This window comes from Patella vulgata, chromosome 1, assembly GCF_932274485.2.
Source record: "Patella vulgata chromosome 1, xgPatVulg1.2, whole genome shotgun sequence".
Taxonomy (NCBI): Eukaryota; Metazoa; Mollusca; class Gastropoda; family Patellidae; genus Patella; species Patella vulgata.
In genome coordinates, this window is record NC_065879.2 from 19,270,079 (window position 1) to 19,289,131 (window position 19,053).

General features: G+C 37.2%; 1 protein-coding gene across 2 annotated transcripts in view; it reads left to right on the top strand.

The window, feature by feature from the left end:
• LOC126808889 (uncharacterized) overlaps nt 1–19,053 on the top strand; it is a 95,772-nt gene that overhangs the window by 55,352 nt on the left and 21,367 nt on the right. For both annotated transcript variants that reach the window (XM_050533935.2, XM_050533936.2), the window contains 3 exons: nt 10,093–10,897; nt 11,629–11,769; nt 12,778–13,191. In XM_050533935.2, the coding sequence (XP_050389892.2) occupies nt 10,093–10,897; nt 11,629–11,769; nt 12,778–13,191 (1,360 nt within the window). The remainder of the gene's footprint in view (nt 1–10,092; nt 10,898–11,628; nt 11,770–12,777; nt 13,192–19,053) is intronic.

The window sequence follows — 19,053 nt, forward strand, 5'->3', positions numbered from 1 at the left end:
GCTCAGTGAGTTTGATGCTTGGCTCAGTGAGTTTGGTGCTTGGTTCAGTGAGCATGGTGCTTGGCTCACTAAACAGGCGGTCCTGGGTTCAGTCCAAGTATTTGCATGATTTTCAAGTCTCGATACACTTTTCTTGTCAGTTCAGAAGCCTTTTTTTTCATTTTGAGTAAAGCCTGTATCATTGCAGGCCTGAGATTGTACAGCACAGTGGATGCTTACGACTGGCCCACAGGTCTATTCACTTGTTTTGATATTTGTTGTTTACGTCTTGCAATATGTAGTTTGTCTTGTCTTGTCCGCAGGTTTGTCTTATCAGTTTTGTTTTGTATGTAGCGCTGTTCTCTTGTATTTAATATGAAAGAAATAGCAACCATTTGAGCTATAACAAAAACGGTAATGATGTTTATTTGTTATGTTCTTATGTCTATATATCGATCAAATAATCCAATATTCCTATCCTGCTCACCCGTATTGAAGTAGACGAGGACTTCCAGTATTGAAGTAGGCTAGGATTCCCAGTATTGAAGTAGCATGTGACTGCCGGAATCTGGAATCTGTAGAGTCCTTGATATAAATGATTTATTACCATTCATGTATTGCTGAGGTAGTGCCACAGGTCATCTCCATTTTCAACATCAAATAATAACCTTGACAGATACTGAGACCTAACTATAATGTTGTTTCTGTATAAGGCAGGTTTCACATCGAGACAAGCCAGGGGCTAAGTGAGAGGAATGCAATGACAAGCCTTACGTCACGGTTTTGAGTTTTTGTCCCCCCCCCCCCCTTGAGTTTTTTGCGCCCCTCGGAAATGGCAAAACATCAAGCGGTTTCAATGTGGTTTGGAACATTATGATCATAATTTTCAACATAGTGCTCAACCATTGTCAGACATTTACCATGGGTCAGATATACTAAAAATTGACTCTAGCATGTTCCACACAGCTCAATATTACCCGGTGGCACTGGGAGGGACTGCCACAACACCACCTCCCCCACACACACATATAAATATTGTTTTTTGGAGCCTGGATGGGATCTTATTCCTCATGCAAAATCATGGGTCATCACACCCCTGATACGAGGGGGTTGTGTGGCCGAATGTATAGTATATGAGAAACAGAATATCTTTTTTATATGACCTTATTCCTCATGCAAAATCATGGGTCACCACGTCCCTGATACAAGGGGATTGTGTGGCCGCATTTATAGTGTCTGAGAAACAGAATATCTTTTTTTATATGGCCTAATAATGATATATCAGTCTCTAGACAAGATACAAAATATTCAGTTATAGATATAGCTATATGTAAATGAATGGTAACATTAACCACAACACTATAAATGATTTTCACATTATGGAAATATTCCAATACAACATGTCTGAGGTCATTCACCCAAGGGAGTCACAGTGGATCAGTGAATAAGATGCTGGCTCACTAACCAGGTCTCTGGTTCGCTCTTGGTGTTGGCTGGGGAGGGCCTGACAAGGAATAGTGTCTTGTTGTTAGGATGGGATGAAAAACCCATGTACACATCGACGTGCAAGTAAAAGAACCCATGACAATTAGAATTCGAAATAAGAGTCGGCCGTTGTCTGTGCAAAAACTTTTCCATATTGCCCAGTGCATGGCTCATGAGGACGTTAAACCCCATTTCATTTCGCATATTCATCCACACGTTAAGGAATTGGTGTATGCTATGTTTTTCTGCCAGTAGTAATGTCCCAGGTTCAGATAAGCGAACACAACCTTCATTTGTCAGTGATGACGCCAGCAGAGTGACAAGAAAAATATGCCTAGTAGTTCTGATGGGACAAGGCATAGTTCTGATGGGACAAAATAACAATGTCCAACTATGTACATATTGCTGTGCATGTAAACAAACATGTCTCATTTGGAAATCAAGCAGGTGGATTTGTAATACAGGAGCCACGTTGGCTCATTTGCCGAGAAAGTTCATCAGGATCTTCCGGCGTTGTTCCTCCTTGTCAGTGGTGTAGGACCGTGGGCCTGGCAAGGGGCAATGTATAGTCATTCGGATGGGACGAAAAAACGGAGAGAGACAGACAATTATTGACACCCTCTTATTTTTGTCCTGTGCGCACTCCATAGGTGTTTTTCATGGAATCCAGTATTTTTCTAGTAAGATTGGGTCCCTCTATTTTCCATATATACCAAAATTGCCATACTTTTATTGGAAATAACCACAGATAAATACTTTTGTGGGAAAATATCTTTATGGGAATTCTCCAGCCTCCCATGTAGCTCCCACTCTGCCTGCACAACTGATCCCAATATAATTTTCTTTTTATTCACAGGGGGGGGGGGGGGATGGCCAAATGGTAAACACGCGCGCTGTATCATAAGGTCTGTCATTTAGTCAACTGGCATGGTTTTGATCCAGCAGTTGTACCTGACAAGCGAATTATTGAAATAAAATTGAACCATATGTTAGTCCAGAAATGACCTGGTTTGTGTCAAGTAGACGTTAAACCCCATCTCTCTCTCTCTCTCTCTCTCTCTCTCTCTCTGTTTATTCACTACTGATTTAATACAGTAATGACCTTATCAACCTTTATATATATACACAATAGGTATTATTATACAGTATTTGATAATATAGATTAAGATGGATGATATATAATCATGGTTAATGATGATTTATTGAACAATTATTCTGACATGTATAATTTATACACTTTATTTTATAAACATATATATCCAGTTGGATTATGTCTGTATAAGGGGAAGTTTGCTAGGACAGCTGGCGATGGCTGACTCAATAACCAGGACATCCTTGGGATTTTCCAGGGTGGTTTCCCCTTGTCAGTGTTGCAGAATGGAGGGCCTGGCAAGGAACAGGGTCAAGACAGGGTTGATGGACATTTACCGTATTTGTAAGAAATGAAATAAGGGTTTTGTGTTGTACTTTTCTGAACCAATCAGGCTAATTAATAGGGAACAGGGTCCAGACGGGGTTGATAGACATGTACCATATTTGTAAGAAATGAAATAGGGTTTTGTGTTGTACTTTTCTGAACCAATTGGGCTAATTAATAAAGGCATACGCCATGCAGTGTGCTCTGATATTTTGCCAAAGGAGCACATGGGACCTTGGTTTATCATTTCAACTGAATGATTAGATACCATTCCTTGCCAGACCCTTCGGCCTGCACCACTGACAAGGGGTAACCAGACTGGAAAATTCAGTGAAAGTTTCTCAGCCAAAATTCAGTGAAATTTTCTCGGCCAAAACCGTGATCGAACACCCAGGACCTCCGGGAGCCAACGTTACACTCAGCATTACAACCAGATTTCTGTATACAGGAGAAATAACATGAAATGTCTGGCAGAACTTTGACTTTATATTTTTGCTAATCTTTGCTAAAAGAACTCATTTATTTAGAAAAATTCTGCTAAAGATTAGATTTCTTCTTCCTAGTCCCATTCCATGAAAAAGATAGAGATGATCAGATAAGTACAGCATCACAGTTGCTATTTTCTGATTTCAACCATGTAGATCCTAACCCTGCTTCAATTCCCAGTGTGTACGTGACAAGGAGTAGGGTTGCCTGTCCATCCTTGTGGGTTTTCTCTGTGTTCATCGGTTTCCTCTGACAACTAAAGACCCCTATGTGCAAACCAATTATTGAAATAACATTCCACCATATGTTAGTCCCCAAATTACCTAGCTTGTGTCAAGTGCAATTTAAACCCCATTTCTATCTCTCTCTCTCTCTAACCTTGGTTTTCTCCATGTTCCAAGTTCCCCCCCCCCCCCCATGTGCTTAAAAAAACCTGCTTGTGTTGTGCAGGTTATTGAATAAAATTGTATTGTGTTAGTCTAAAAATGACATAATTTTTGTCTTTCTCTCCCCATAATTTTCTCTCTCCCGATCTCCTCTCACCCCTCCCCCATCCCTCTTCCAACCCACTCTCTCTTCCACCCCACTCTCTCTCTCTCTCTTCCCCATTTGCAATCTTCAACCCCCTCTCTCTCTCTCCCAACTCTCTTCTCCCCGCACTCACTCTCTCTCCCACCCCACTCTCTCTCTCTCCCTCCATCTCTATCTTTCTTCTTTCTCTTACTCCCACCCTGCTCTCTCTTTGCCTCTCCATCCCCTCTGTCTCTACCCCTCTCCTTCCCATCTGTTTCTACCTCTCAAAGCTATCTATTTCTGTTGAACTTTGTACTATGTTATAAATTTGAATGAGGATATTTTCGCCAAATCGACATGCAGAAATTGACAAACAGAAAATCAATGATTGTAGGACGTGTATGAGGCTTTATGTGGAATCAGTCCGCTATCTCTAGGGGTTTGACATAATATCAAATGCCTTGCGATATTATCTCCCACACCGGTTTATTCCATCTCTTCGACTTATTTAAATATAAGTCAATCCTGTTGGTAATTCCCCACAATAAAAGGAGTCGAAAGTCAGCCATTGTTATGCTAGGGCTATAGGTTTGTGTAATTTGTATGCTATAGAATTATAGAATGATAATGGTGTTTGTAAAATGAAGGGTTGAATGGAAATGGTTTCTGTGTTAGACTCTCGACTAGTATCTCTTGTGTTTGAATTTGATCACAGGCAAGACGGATATTGAGATTTTTCAAGCTGAGTTACCTGTGAGCATATAAGGGACTGACAAGGATATAAAATGAAATGGGGTTTAAAGTCCTACTTTTCGGTACTGACTGGGCTAAAGAAGTCGGGCATACATCATATAGTGTGCTATGAGGGCAATTTTGTTCGGACAGCGGCACTATAGCATATTCTTATTTCTCAGGACCTTGAGATTAGCACGCCAACGTCCTACTCACTGACCCACCGCAAACTGACAAAGAAGGTGAGTCTGGTGTGGAAAATGGGAAGAAAACTTGTCCATCCATGAAAACATTGGGATCAACGTCAAAGAATTCTTGAAGAGTAACATTGCACACGACCATATAAACATAAAACAACCAAATGTTAGTCCCAAGATAACCTTAGTTATGTTGTTGACAAGACATGAAAATCCATTCCATATACAGGGTGGGCCAAAAAAATGTTAACCCATTCAGAGAAGGGGTGCATGAATTTTAGCATGTTATTAATTATTGAACCATGTTCAGAAATAGTGATAAAATATAGGAGAATTAATATTCAATAAAAACTTCAGGCTTCTATGACATTTTGCTGAAAGAAATTATTAAAGTATTCACATTTAAAAAAGAAAGGGTAACATTTTCTTGGCCCACTCTGTACATTAGCTTTATTTTTATTTTTTTTAAAACATTATAAATGGGTTTATTCTGTCGACTTGGATTATAAAATCTTGGTTTGAAATTTCCTCATAGCACACTACATGGCATATTCTGGTCTTCGGTTAGGTTTTCTTTAGGGTTTTTTGACTTAGGAAAAATGAATAGATGTTTCTGAAACTATGTAATTGTCCAACAGGGTGGATTTTCTTTGGGTCCCCTGGTTTACTCCTGCTAATTAAGACCCCTACACACAAGCAAATTATTGAAAAAAAATGGCACTATATGTTAGTCCCGAAAGGACCTAGTTTGTGTTGTGTGTATGATGAAACCCATCTCTCTCTGTCTCTCTCTGTCTCTATCTCTCTCTGGTTTCGATTCCCGGGTGGTACGTGACAAGGATTAGGGTCGCCTGTCCACCCCGTGGGTTTTCTCCGGTTTCTCTAGCTTCCTCCTACTGCTAAAGACCCCTAACGAGCAAGCAAATTATTGAAATAACATTGAACCATATGTTAGTCCCAAAATGACCTAGTGATTGGATGTTAAACCCCTCCCCCCCTCTCTCTCTCTCTCTCTCTCTCTCTCTCTCTCTCGGCTCATCTGTTTACTTAAGATTCAGCTACCTTGATATTGGTCTACGAATATCTGTTGGTCTGAAACCTTTCAATACCAGCAATAATTAACTCTATTGCTAGAGAGTTTAGCATCCACAGAACAAGATGTAAAATATTGACGAAAGTATTTTATGTCTAGAAGATCTTGTGGTTGAACCATGACAGTTGACCTCCAGACAAATCAATTTTACTAAAGACATTAATTTCGCGTTTCATGAACGTAGGTCAGACATTGTAAAAACATGAAACGCGAGACAGAGGATAGGTGGATTAAATCTATAATTCAATAATCACAGAGGCTTTTAAACTTAGTTGGTCAAATGAGCCACGAATGGGCTTTTTAAATTTATTTGGTCAGATCAGCCACAAATAAAGAACACATTTTTTAAACCGACTGTGTACACACACCAACCTGATTAAAAAACAGATCGTATTTCGTTTCGTTTTTTATATACTAATGTCCAAAAGAAAGTATACATTCATGCTGCATCAACCAAAGTTGTTTTCCATCATATGCAGAGGGGTGGGGGGTGGATGGTTAGCACGCGTGCGCTGTATCATACGGTCTGTCATTGAGTCAACTGGCGGGGTTTCGATTCCCCAGTTGTACATGACAGGGAGTAGGGTCGCCTGTCCAACCTTGTGGGTTTTCCCCGGGCCCTCCGGTTTTCTCCCACTGCTAAAGACCCCTACACGCAAGGGAATTATCGAAATAAAAATTAAAACCATATGTTAGTCCCGAAATGACCTAGTTTGTGTCAAGTGGACGTTAAACCCCATCTCTATCTCTCTCTCTCCATCATATGCGGCATTTGGGTACAATGTCAATCTGTTTCGCTTTTTTTTGTTTTGCTTAGAAATATTGAGTTTGGACGCAAGAGACAAACCCAGTAAAGTTTTTTCAAATGTTTTTAATCAAAATAAAACTTAATCATATTTTTAGTGTGTATACTTTCTTTTGGACATTAGTATAGTTCAAAGTTTCGTTTTACTTGTCTTTACTACACTAGGATCTCAAAGAGTTGTTATATTACCAGCGTTTTGGTTAAAAGTGAGAAATATGCCAATGAAACAATCTGATACCGTGACTTCTTGGCGTGACATGCACAGGACTGTGGATAAACTACTAGAAACTCCAACGCTGATTGATTAATCAATGTCTGACATGATAGGGTCAAAAGCCGCTTGTACGACCCCTGACACGACCTTCGAGTACAACTTGTCAGATCTTCATGTAGTAGAGGTCATCGAAAGTATAAAAAATGAAATATAGATCTTCGAGAATTGATCTCTGCCCTAAATGGCGGCCATATCTAAAAATTAGTATACTTTTTTGTAATTAGCAGGTTCTACTCCGTTTCACCTCTGTCATACACGCAAAGACTAAACAAACTTTTTCAATTGTATTAAATGGAAGCAGAATAAATCCATAACAATATTCTCGAAGTTTACTTTGTGTTTTCGACTAAAATCATCGATTTAGGACTTAAAATGTCGGTCAGCTAGCTTAGTGTCTGTTCTCAAGCGGACTTAACTGTAGACAGACAGCCTAAGTTTAGTTTGTACATGTACTTGTGTACGAACCGGGAAAATGAAGACAGGTATACTATGTGCTATGAGGGAAATTTTGCCCAGACAACGACACTACAGCCTTCTCTTATTTCAAATTCCAACTATCAAGGGTTCTTTTACATGCACGGCAGTGTGTAAAATGAACGACTAGACAGCTGTCAATTGTCAGGCCCTACATCATACACCACTGGAACAGTAAGACATTAACCCCCGATTCATTTCATTTCATACACCACTGGCAACGAGAAACCACGCCGAAAAAACTTTCCATGTATGTAAAGGAAGCTCTAGATAGTTGGAATTCAAAACAAGAGTAAGCCATATTGTGTATGCCCGTCTTCATTAATCCAATCAGTGTAGAACAGTAGGATGTTAAACCTCGGTGTCACTTGACATCTTCACAATGTATAAATAGATTCTGAATCTTGAGAGCTCTTCATGATCGATGGTTCAATATTTTTTTCAGGTCAAAATTCCACTACGATGAATTTGATTAACAATCCTAACATCCTTATGATGTCATTTTCAGCATTCTTTAGTACGATATGAGAATGGTTGTTGTTATCTATTATGTATGAGGTAGACATTGAGTGTAAAGGGCTAAAGTTTGTTTTATGTCACAAGAGAGTTATAATGATGTCTATAATAACTTGTGTGTCTATACCAATTGTCATGAAATGAAATGACTGTCGGGTAATGAAGACAATGTGCTATAGCCTTCTCTTATTTCAACTTCCAACCGTCCATTATTGGCTAATTAGTTGTTACTTGTTTTGTGTATATGGTTTTAATCGATTAATTTCCATTTGATCTGTTATTTTATTTACTCAGAATGGTTAAGTGGTTTCCCAATAGATTATTCTAGTTGATAATTGTCTATGTATATAAACCTTCTGTATATTATATTCATCATCGTAAGAGAACCCTCAACGAAACGTCACTTTAATCAAAATAGTAATTGTGTTCCATATTATGTTTTTGTGTTTATTACATGTATCCATTGCTAAATGCCGCTCAAAGAAGATACATAATACAATAATTACAGAATTTTTCTTTAGTTTACATATTTCAAATTTTTAAAAGCCTTATCAAGATTAGAAATGTCCATTCTAATAGACCTCCTTTAGACATACATTATGCAAGAGCTAAATCTGCCTATTGCAGGTCTTTCTTTAGGCCTGAAATGTTTTTTAAATTATTAATTAGACATTGATTAACTTATCCAGGCCATAATCAACTGGCATCAGATTTCTCCGATATTAAATAGATTAGAACAGTTCAGCCATGTTTTGATTTAAGCTAAAAATGGAGGAGCGAGACTTAGCTTTGAACAACCCATACGGGGGTTGAAATTATTGCACACGTCTTGTCAAACCTTCAAAGGCTAATATCTTCCCTCACAATAGAGTAATTTGAATGAAATTTCCAAATTATTCATTTTACATTATCTATTTTTGAACTAAATCTTACATAATGTACATGTATCTTTAATGATAATAGATAAAAATAATTTGCACACATTTCATCCAAACAGTATGCTCATGGCCCAGGTTTGTTTAGCTTTTTAATTTTATAGTGCACTATTTATAATATGATTCACACTAGATGAGATTTTAGTTTTGATTTGAAAGTTTCCAAACATTGTGAAGATTTGAGATATAACGGTAAAGAGTGCCATAACTTTAGCTCAAGGTCGGAAAATTGTCGAAACCCAAAGGATTTAAGTCTATAACTATTAGCAGGAGATCATTTTGTGACCTTGGGGTTGGGGTATATTTGGTGGGAACACTGATATAAGAATTGATATACCATGGTTTTTACAGTAATAGTTATAGACGGGAGGCTCAATGCAGGGGGAGGGGGGGGGGCCATCACAAAACCAGACCCAACTTTTCTAGAGTAAATTTTTGTGTAGAATATGATTCCGAGCGGTAATCCGTCCGCTGTTGGGACGTTTTTGGGATATTCAGGGTCAAAGGTCAGATGAGGTCATATGCACTGAAAGTGAATACGCAGCCATTCTTGTGTCATGAAAATATGTCAAAAATGATCGAAAGTAATCACTCATTCAATAAAAATGTCACCTTTGTTCTTTGTGACCAGGGAGGTCAAAAGGCCAAGTTTTCCGTTTTTGCAATAGGAAGGTTTAAAGCAATAAAATTTCAGCGTAAAATTTAAAAACTAAAGTGTAACCTGTTCTAATTAACAGTAGGGACATTTAGAACTTATCTTAAGGTGTTCTTAGCACTTTGGCACGTCGAAAAAGATCTTGCACAACAGAACCAAAACACTTCAAAACTTGTTTCAAAAATATGTAAAAACTGTCAAATCGAAATCTCCCCGATTTAGTTTAACAACGATTGTTATACATGATGAAACTAGTTGTCCGAAAAACAATTGAATACTACGCAAAATTTTACTCTAGAAAAGTTGGGTCAGGTTTTGTGCCCATTTGATGGACACCCATCTACCCCTCCCCCCGCCCACCTTCCCCTGATCTAGACAATAAATGTGGAATTTTAATCAAAATAATAAATGGAGAATTGTAAATTTTAACAAAAATTTATAATATATTTCAGGGATTATCTATATCAGAATCATTAGTTGTTGAATTGTAAATTTTTAAATTTTAAAAAAAAATTTTATTGTATTTTTCAGGGATCATCTATATCAGAACCGGACCTGGGCCAGGGATTATATCAAGATTCTCACTATTCAACGCCAAGTCCTCCAATATCACCCGCTAAAAAACATCCTCATCACCCATCAAGCAATCAACCATACTCATATGTGCCTAATGCTTCGTTGTTACAGCAACAGAAAAAACATTCAGAACAGGATTATACAAACGGTGCTACAGATCCGCATAGTTTCTATTATTCTCCGGAAAATACATATGCTTCCTATATCCATAATGAGGATGCCTCCCAACAATATGAACAGTCTCCGAGGCACATGCAAATACGGAATAGTGTGAAAAAACTGACAAATGGGGTTCAGACCAGTCCCGTTTTAAGACGCAGCTCAGTCGGACAATCAGATACTTATAATGAGCAGAAAAGTAAATGTAAAAATGTAGGATCTCCAAAACTTCCGAAAAAATTTCAACAAAGATCCGCTTCGGTCGATTGTCAAATGAGTGTTCCTCCTCCCCCAAACTTCCCTGCTCCCCCACCCCCACTTCAAGTTAAAGATCGTTATCTAGCTGGTGCTCAATCTACGAGATGTCCTTCTCCGCCGTTACCCCCACCCCCACCAGAACTCCATGCTGGACAAGCTGTGAATCCCCCTCCCCCACCTCCAGTGTCTACGATCCCTGGAAGACAAACCAGGCCAGCTGGTAGAGAAGAAGCTGTGAAAAAGTCACGATCTGGGTCGTTGTCCCGGAGTAATTCGGGTGTGGATGCGGCAATAATACAAGAAATTGGAACGATTAAACTGAAAACACGAAGTCAATCAACAGGTCAGTAATTTTAGGAAAATTAGCAAGAAAATCCACAAATTATTGTTTTTAAATTTGTAATTATTTTGAAACATTATAAATGAAATAAAACAAAAGTAAAATGACATTTGTCGAAATAACATAAAATTTTAAATTAGCATTTCTCTGTGTGCAGATTTTCAGGATTCATATTTAAAAAATTCCAAGTTGTGTGTTGATTATTATTGTTCTATAGAAAATGTTACATGTATATGCAATTTTTGTGGATGATCTGAAGACTAAAGGGGAATAACTCTGTTGTTTTTCGTCCCTTTTGCATTACTGCCTGGAGCTGACCCCATTCTTGGCTTGACAATTCTAGTGATCAGTAAAAGTTGTAGGGGCATTTTTGTTTTATTATCAAAATCCATGAATTGAGCAATAACAAACAACAAAATGTCAAATTCAAATTCCTGCATGAGAAAATCATGTATAAAATAATGTCTTGAGTTTTCCCCATCTTCATTAGCCCACTCAGAGCAGAACTGAAGGGCGTTAAACGCCATTTCATTCAGTGTTCTTTGAAGATTTAAAGGGAAGTATCGGGGCATTTTTGTTTTATTTTAAAAATCCATGAATTTAGCAATAACAAACACAAAATGCCTTGAGTTTTCCTCATCTTAGGAGAACAGTAGGATGATAAACCCCATTTCATTCAGTTTTCCTTGAAGATTAAAAGGAAGTAACTCTACTGTACATTGTCTATTTTAAAGCTGGTATATTGAATGGTTCAAGTAGCATCCCGTCATCTATACAAGAGAGCAGTGGCAGTGGCGGCGATGGTGGGAATGAGTTGGGTCGAATTCAACTCAAGAAAACCAAAACAGATAAATTAGGAGATATTTATCAAACAGGTTCGTATTTACAGGGGATGTAGTGACATGCTTTGGAAATTAGTCCTTGGGATGGGATGAAAATGGTCCTGTGTACAGATTGGTGTTCACATAAAATGAACCTTGACAGTTGGAATCTGATATAAAAGTAGGCCATAGCACACTGTATGGTCGATGCCCTCTTCATTAGCCCAGTCAGAGCAGAACAGTAGGATGTTAAACCCTATTTCGTTTCATTTTGCATTGTTAAATTTTTGAATTACTTGTAGATGAGCTGTTGTAGCAATGTGTTGTATGTTTGGTAGCTGTATATAATAAGTGTCTCTTTTAACATCGATTACATCACTGATAGTCATGTGACCTTTAGAAAAAAAAAGCTTCTGGTTACAACAGCATCATTAAAAATTAACAATGTAAAAATCTGCTTATATTTTACAGTAGAAAGTGTAAAACATAAGCAGATTTTTACATTGTTAATATTTGTCGAGCATCTTTTGTTTTGATACTAATATAGTGATTTTGTGTTCTGTAATATTTACAAGTGAAAAAATCTCGAAAATGGCCATTTTGACTATGATAATTTTGCCATTTAAACCATGATATTTCCTATTAATATGGCAACGATTCAGCTCCATAGTGAAGGCATTAGACTCTTGACTGTGTTGATTAATGTGACCACACCTCACCACAAGTAGCTACATGTAATCATCTTTATTAGAATAGCCTATTATAGAATGGGGTACATGATATTGATTTATTTATAAATCGCCTATGACCAGTACTACGTTTACTGCTCTATGGTGCTAGTTACATTTTGTTGTAAGAAAACACATATAAAAATAAGCATTAATTTTCATATAAAAAGTATAAACATAACCACCAGACTAAATATAAGATAAATATAAAAAGTATACATGTAACCTCTGTAAAAAATACTCAATCTACAGCATTAAAAATACTATATCTACAGCATTAAAATCTATAGAATTTATACATGTAATTATTTTTAAAATGTTTTTTTTTTTTTAGCGGAGGAATCTCTTGCTTCCAGTCCACCATTATTTACTCCACCATTCGTTCCCGTTTGTGATATCGATGATTTTCCGCTTCCTCCACCACCAGAAGAACTACTTCCAGTTAAACCCCCTGCGGCTGCTCCTGTGGCAAAACAAACAAACAACAGTGGGCCAAGATCTCCTATCGTTAAACAATCAACAGCAATTCCAGCAGTGCCCAAATCACCAACTGTCAAGCATACGCCATTTGGATCAGCCCCGAAATCGCCAGTGATCAAACATGTACCATTAACACCAAAGTCACCTATTTCCGTGGCACCTCCTGTCTCACCAAAATCACCCATTGTTACTCAAGCATCACCTGTGTCTTTTCCTACTCCTGTATCTCAGGTTGTCTCCCCTTCAAACGGTCATTCAAAATCAAAAGGTGAGTTGCATTTGTTTTCTCATATTACTCTTCATTTCTCTGTCTGTATTTGGATATTCACACAAGCTTGAAACTTCTGTACCTGGGCGGGGGTTCATACTCCTCGCATTGTTTCGTTTGATTAGACCTAATCCCACTGAAACACTGCTGTAATGAAAGCAAATTTCTGTTCCAAATTGTGACTGGTCAATAGTCCGATTATCAACCAATACCTAACTGCATAACAATATCATTCAGGTTTAAACAGAGCTCCAAATATGTTTACATAACGTTACGTCGTGACTCACGAAATTGATTACGCCCAATTAACCAGTGCATAGCAGAATATTGCAGAAAAACTAATTGCGTGACAAACAAGTCTTACTAAACGGCTACAATGTAAACAATACTGCTTGGAGACAAACCAGTGTCCAAAGTTTTAGGGAAGACCACCAGATGAAACGAAGGGCTGTCATGTTGCTGTACTTAGGCAAGATTTGATTGAACGGGAAGAATATACACACTCCCTCAAAAGCTCTGGTATCAGAAGTCAATCTAGCAATGGCCAGAGAGGGATTTCTTGGGCCATTGCTTCAGGAATATGGAGAGGGGTGGTCGCATGGTTTAACTATTCTCAAAACAAAGATACCCATATATTCTTTATCATCCGATCTGTATGAAATTGATATGCATTATTTAGATCAGTAAAATGAAGAATCCTATTGCACTTCAGCAATTTCTGTTAATAACTTCTAGAGTTATGACCCTTGTTCCACTTTGTTGAGCCCCTGTATTAAATTCATATGCATTATTTAGAGTAGTAAAAGGAAAAATCCTATTGAATTTTGGCAATATCCAATAATTATGGCCCTTGTTTCACTTTGTTGAACATTGTGAATTCTCTAAAGACAAAAGTTATCATTCAATCTGTATGAAATTGATATCAGTGTCATGTAAATTCTCCTATTACCTACAAAGAATAAATATACGACAACTCTTGTCAAGTACTCGGACAATTTAGCTGCTGTGGGGCATATGTTTCGTTGTCTGGCAACCTATCTTTTAAATAATTAGAAAAATAAAAAAGATGTTGGAAGTATATACTGATAAAAAATGTTTCCTATGGGTACATAAAATAGTACGCGGTGGCGTAAAATGAGTTAAAGGCACTAATTCTGCCCGTACAGCAGACCGGTTTGTATTACTACATCAGATGTAAACAATGCATGTCTTATCAGCACCATATGATGTGACGTCACATGCGAACTTAATGGTCAGTCATCGTGTACAGTATTAGAAAAAGGCCGTGAAACAGATTGGTGGTGACCAGAACTGACTTATAGCCTGTTCAGACACTTAAGTTGAACTGGTTTAAAAACCCTGGAGATCGTTAAACCAGTTTAACGCCCCCAGCTCGCGACCTGTCTTTGAGAAGGCTTTTTATTATACGCCCACATTGAAATGTGGTTGTATATTGTTGTCACCCCCGTCGGTCGGTCCGGCGTCCGGCATCCACAATTGCTTGTGGACGCTCTGGAGGCTAAAGTTAATATCCGATTGACCTTAAATATATATACAGTGTTTAAGGCCATGAGACGAAGAAGCCTATTGATTTTCAGCGATTTCCGATAATAACTGCCAGAGTTATGGCCCTTGATCACTTCAAAAAATCTTATTTACGCTCTAGAGGCCAAAGTTAATATCCGATTGACTTTAAATTTATACACAGTGTTTAAGGTAAGGTCATGAGACGAAGAAACCTATTGATTTTCAGCGATTTCCGATAATTACTGCCAGAGTTATGGCCCTTGACCACTCCAAAAAATATTGTGGGCGCTCTAGAGGCCAAAGCTAATATCCGATTGACTTTAAATTTATACACAGTGTTAAAGGTCATGAGACGAAGAAGCCTATTGATTTTCAGCGATTTCCGATAATTACTGCCAGAGTTATGGCCCTTGATCACTTCAAAAAATCTTGTGGACGCTCTAGAGGCCAAAGTTAATATCCGATTGACTTTAAATTTATACACAGTGTTTAAGGTCATGAGACGAAGAAGCCTATTGAAATTTAGCGATTTCCGATAATTACTGCCAGAGTTATGGCCCTTGATCACTTCAAAAAATCTTGTGGACGCTCTAGAGGCGAAAGTTAATATCCGATTGACTTTAAATTTATACACAGTGTTTAAGGTCATGAGACGAAGAAGCCTATTGATTTTCAGCGATTTCCGATAATTACTGCCAGAGTTATGGCCCTTGATCACTTCAAAAAATCTTGTGGACGCTCTAGAGGCCAAAGTTAATATCTGATTGACTTTAAATTTATACACAGTGTTTAAAGTCATGAGACGAAGAAGCCTATTGATTTTCAGCGATTTCCGATAATTACTGCCAGAGTTATGGCCCTTGATCACTTCAAAAAATCTTGTGGACGCTCTAGAGGCGAAAGTTAATATCCGATTGACTTTAAATTTATACACAGTGTTTCAGGTCATGAGACGAAGAAGTCTATTCATTTTCAGTGATTTTCGATAATTACTTCCAGATTTATGGCCCTTGATCACTTCAAAAAACCTTGTGGATGCTCTAAAGGCTAAAGTTAATATCTGATTGACTTTAAATTTATACACAGTGTTTGAGGTCACGAGGCGAAGAATCCTATTGATTTTCAAAGATTTATGATAATTACTGCCAAAGTTATGGCCCTTGATCACTTTGAAAAATCTTGTGGACGCTCTAGAGGCCAAAGTTAATATCAGATTAACTGCAGAAAGATACACAGAGTTTAAGATCTTGAGACGAACAAGTATATTGATTTTCAATGAATTTTTATGACTTGGAACAGCTAAATTCATGATACAGTATTAAAAGTTTTGTATACAAAACGTTAGCATGGGGCAGAACTTTATAAAAACCAAACAAATTCTAATGGTTTTCTGAGTTGTTGCTCTTAATCAGATTTTAGTGTATTATAAATGTATAAATTACCGAAAAAAGTAAAAATATGCGACAACTCTTGTTGACTGCCAGGACGATTCAGCTGCTGTGGGCGTATGTTTCGTTGCCTGGCAACCTATCTTTTTAAAATGGTTCGTATTGGCCATCTGAACTGGTTAGACTAAAAACCCCGGCTCCAGCTCGCTTTGAGCATGTGAAGTACACAGTAAGTTACATTCATGGAAAAACGTCAGAGTCAGGCAGTGCCACTATTAGTGAAAGTATGTGAGAACCGAATTAAGAATATAAGGCTGCCCATACCTAGTTAAATCTAATCTCCGACCGAGGAGATCAGAATAGTTAAACTGCTTTGGCTTATAGTACGTGTGTACGCAACACGATCCTGTCTTAAAAAATCCCTGCGATTTTGAACTGGTTTAAAAATAATCCCTGCGATTTTGAACGGTATATTATGAGCATAGATTTAATATCAAAAGTATTACAGCCATTTAAACATAGGAATCCATTGTTTACAGGAAACCTGATATGATTTAAATTGATTTGAAACTGGGCCAATTCTATAAGAATCATGTTTTTGGTTATTTTACATGACAGGTAATAAAGAGATAAAGCATGCGTAAATATTATATTTCATGATTTTGTTTATATAATATTTGATTTCAATTCATTCACATTGATATTTTTTTTATAATATTATTTTATTGTATATTTACATTGGGGTTGGGTGGTCTGAAGTAGAGAGATGGGGTTTAGTATTGACACCAGGCTAGAATTCTTGAGGAATATTTTCGGCCAGTTTAGTTATTTGAGAGGCCAGTACCTTTCACATCATATTTACAATGGGTCGGTTTTTGGCACATTTGACCAATTTCCCCAAATTGGGCCCCACACTAGAAAGGGGCCTCGCAGCTCAAGATAAAATGTAAAATTTGAGTAAATTTTGAAGAATTTTGCAAATAAGAAAGCAAGAAAGGTACCCTTATAAAAGTTTCACAGTAATATTATAGACTAATAGGGTAGTTGAGCCAACATGTTTCAGATCGTATTAACAAGGAAGTTTGGTTATCTAAAGAGAGAGATGGGTTTAACATCCACTTTACAAGACACATACTTAGACAACCCTGGTATCATACCGGGACTTCCTGGTTTGTTAAGCCAGCACCTTACTCACTGAGCCACAGTGACTCCTCACATTAGCAGGTTGGAAAAACATAGAGCATTTAGCCAAAGATTAAAAGAATTCAGGGTGTTATGAGTCCACTTGAGAAATCTCTGCATACAAAGAGAAGATTTGTTAATTCCAAAATGACCTTCCCTAGCTCTAATTAATATTAACTCCCATTTCTTTCCATCCCGCCTCCATGCTTTTGCTACTATATTAATCAATTCTGGCAAGGGTGAGAAAATTAAAAGAACTTTGGATTATGTGATGTATATAATTATAAAATAAGAGTTTATGGGTTTGGCAGTAATTGTATGCTACCTCACCTAAATCTAAATGATTCACACAACAAGAATTTCTATTTGAAACTTGTAGGTGTTATAAATGCATCCATCTAGTGCTGTTAATTCCAACTGGTATCAATTGAAAAGAAACTTTTACTGAAAATAGTGAAACATACATTATGGAAGAACTAAAGTAGTGTCTTTATTTTGGCCTCAATTGTTATATAAATTATTAATTAGACATTTATTAACATGACGAGACCATAATCAACTCTTTAAAACATCAGATGGCAGAGATTTAAATGGATTAGTATGCCAGCGAGATTAAATGGGATTTAACGTCCGCTTGACACAAACATGGTCATTTTGGTACTCACATATGGTTCAATTTTATTTCAATAATGTGCCTGTGCATAGGAGTCTTTAGCTGTGGGATGAAACCGGAGGACCTGGAGAAAACCCACGAGGTTGGACAGGCGACCCTACTCCTTGGCACGTACAAGCGGGGAATCGAAACCATGCCACTTGACTCATTGACAGATCTTGCGTTAAACTACTAGACCACCCAACCCCCCTAAAAATGGGATGAAAAGTGGGACTTCCCAGTTAGCTGGAACCAGCACCTTACTATCTGAGCCATCGTGGCTACTGATTACTAGTGAGAATGGGATCCCAGTAAATAAAGATGCTGATTCAATTTATAAATTCATTTATCATATCATAAGCATTAGGGTGTATCCAGAATATCATATTGGAAATTAAAAATTTACACGGACGTCATTTATTTTATACAGATTCTTTAATCCATAAATGTTTCATTTGAATGTAAATAATTTAGTTTTATCAACAGAAGCAACATTTTTTATAAGGGAAATATTTTATTTGATTCTGAATACTCTTGTTATATAAACAGAAATTCTGGTATCAGAGATAAAAATGTTTTTAAAACATTCAAATTAAAATATGTTAAATAAATAAAAAGCGCAGTCAATATTTTCATATACATCAACATAAGATTTGTGGATAAATTAAATTATTTGGATATTTATGATATTTATATTTTAATCAAGAATAAATAAACAAAATATCAAAATAATTGTAATTATTGCTTCCATATACATCAATATAAGGGTGGTGTTTAATTAAATTGTTTGGATATTTAAGGTTTATTTTTAAGAAAATCTCAATTTATATTCAAACACTTTAACTCTAAATAGTGGGCATTTCTGGAAGTGAATCAAATTTTCATTTCATCTTGTCACTGCCAAAGCTTGAGAATTTTCACTTCCTGCTTTGTGTAGAGATTACAGTGTGATGATTAGATAAATATCTGGTTGATTTAGACTACATGCTGTGCTATAACCATAGAGAGACTGGGTGTCAGTGATAACTACCAATTCAATGCCAGATGGTCTACTCTCTCTTGACCTTATATAGTATAGGGTTTCCTTTCCTCATCTATGCTAAGCCCCACCTA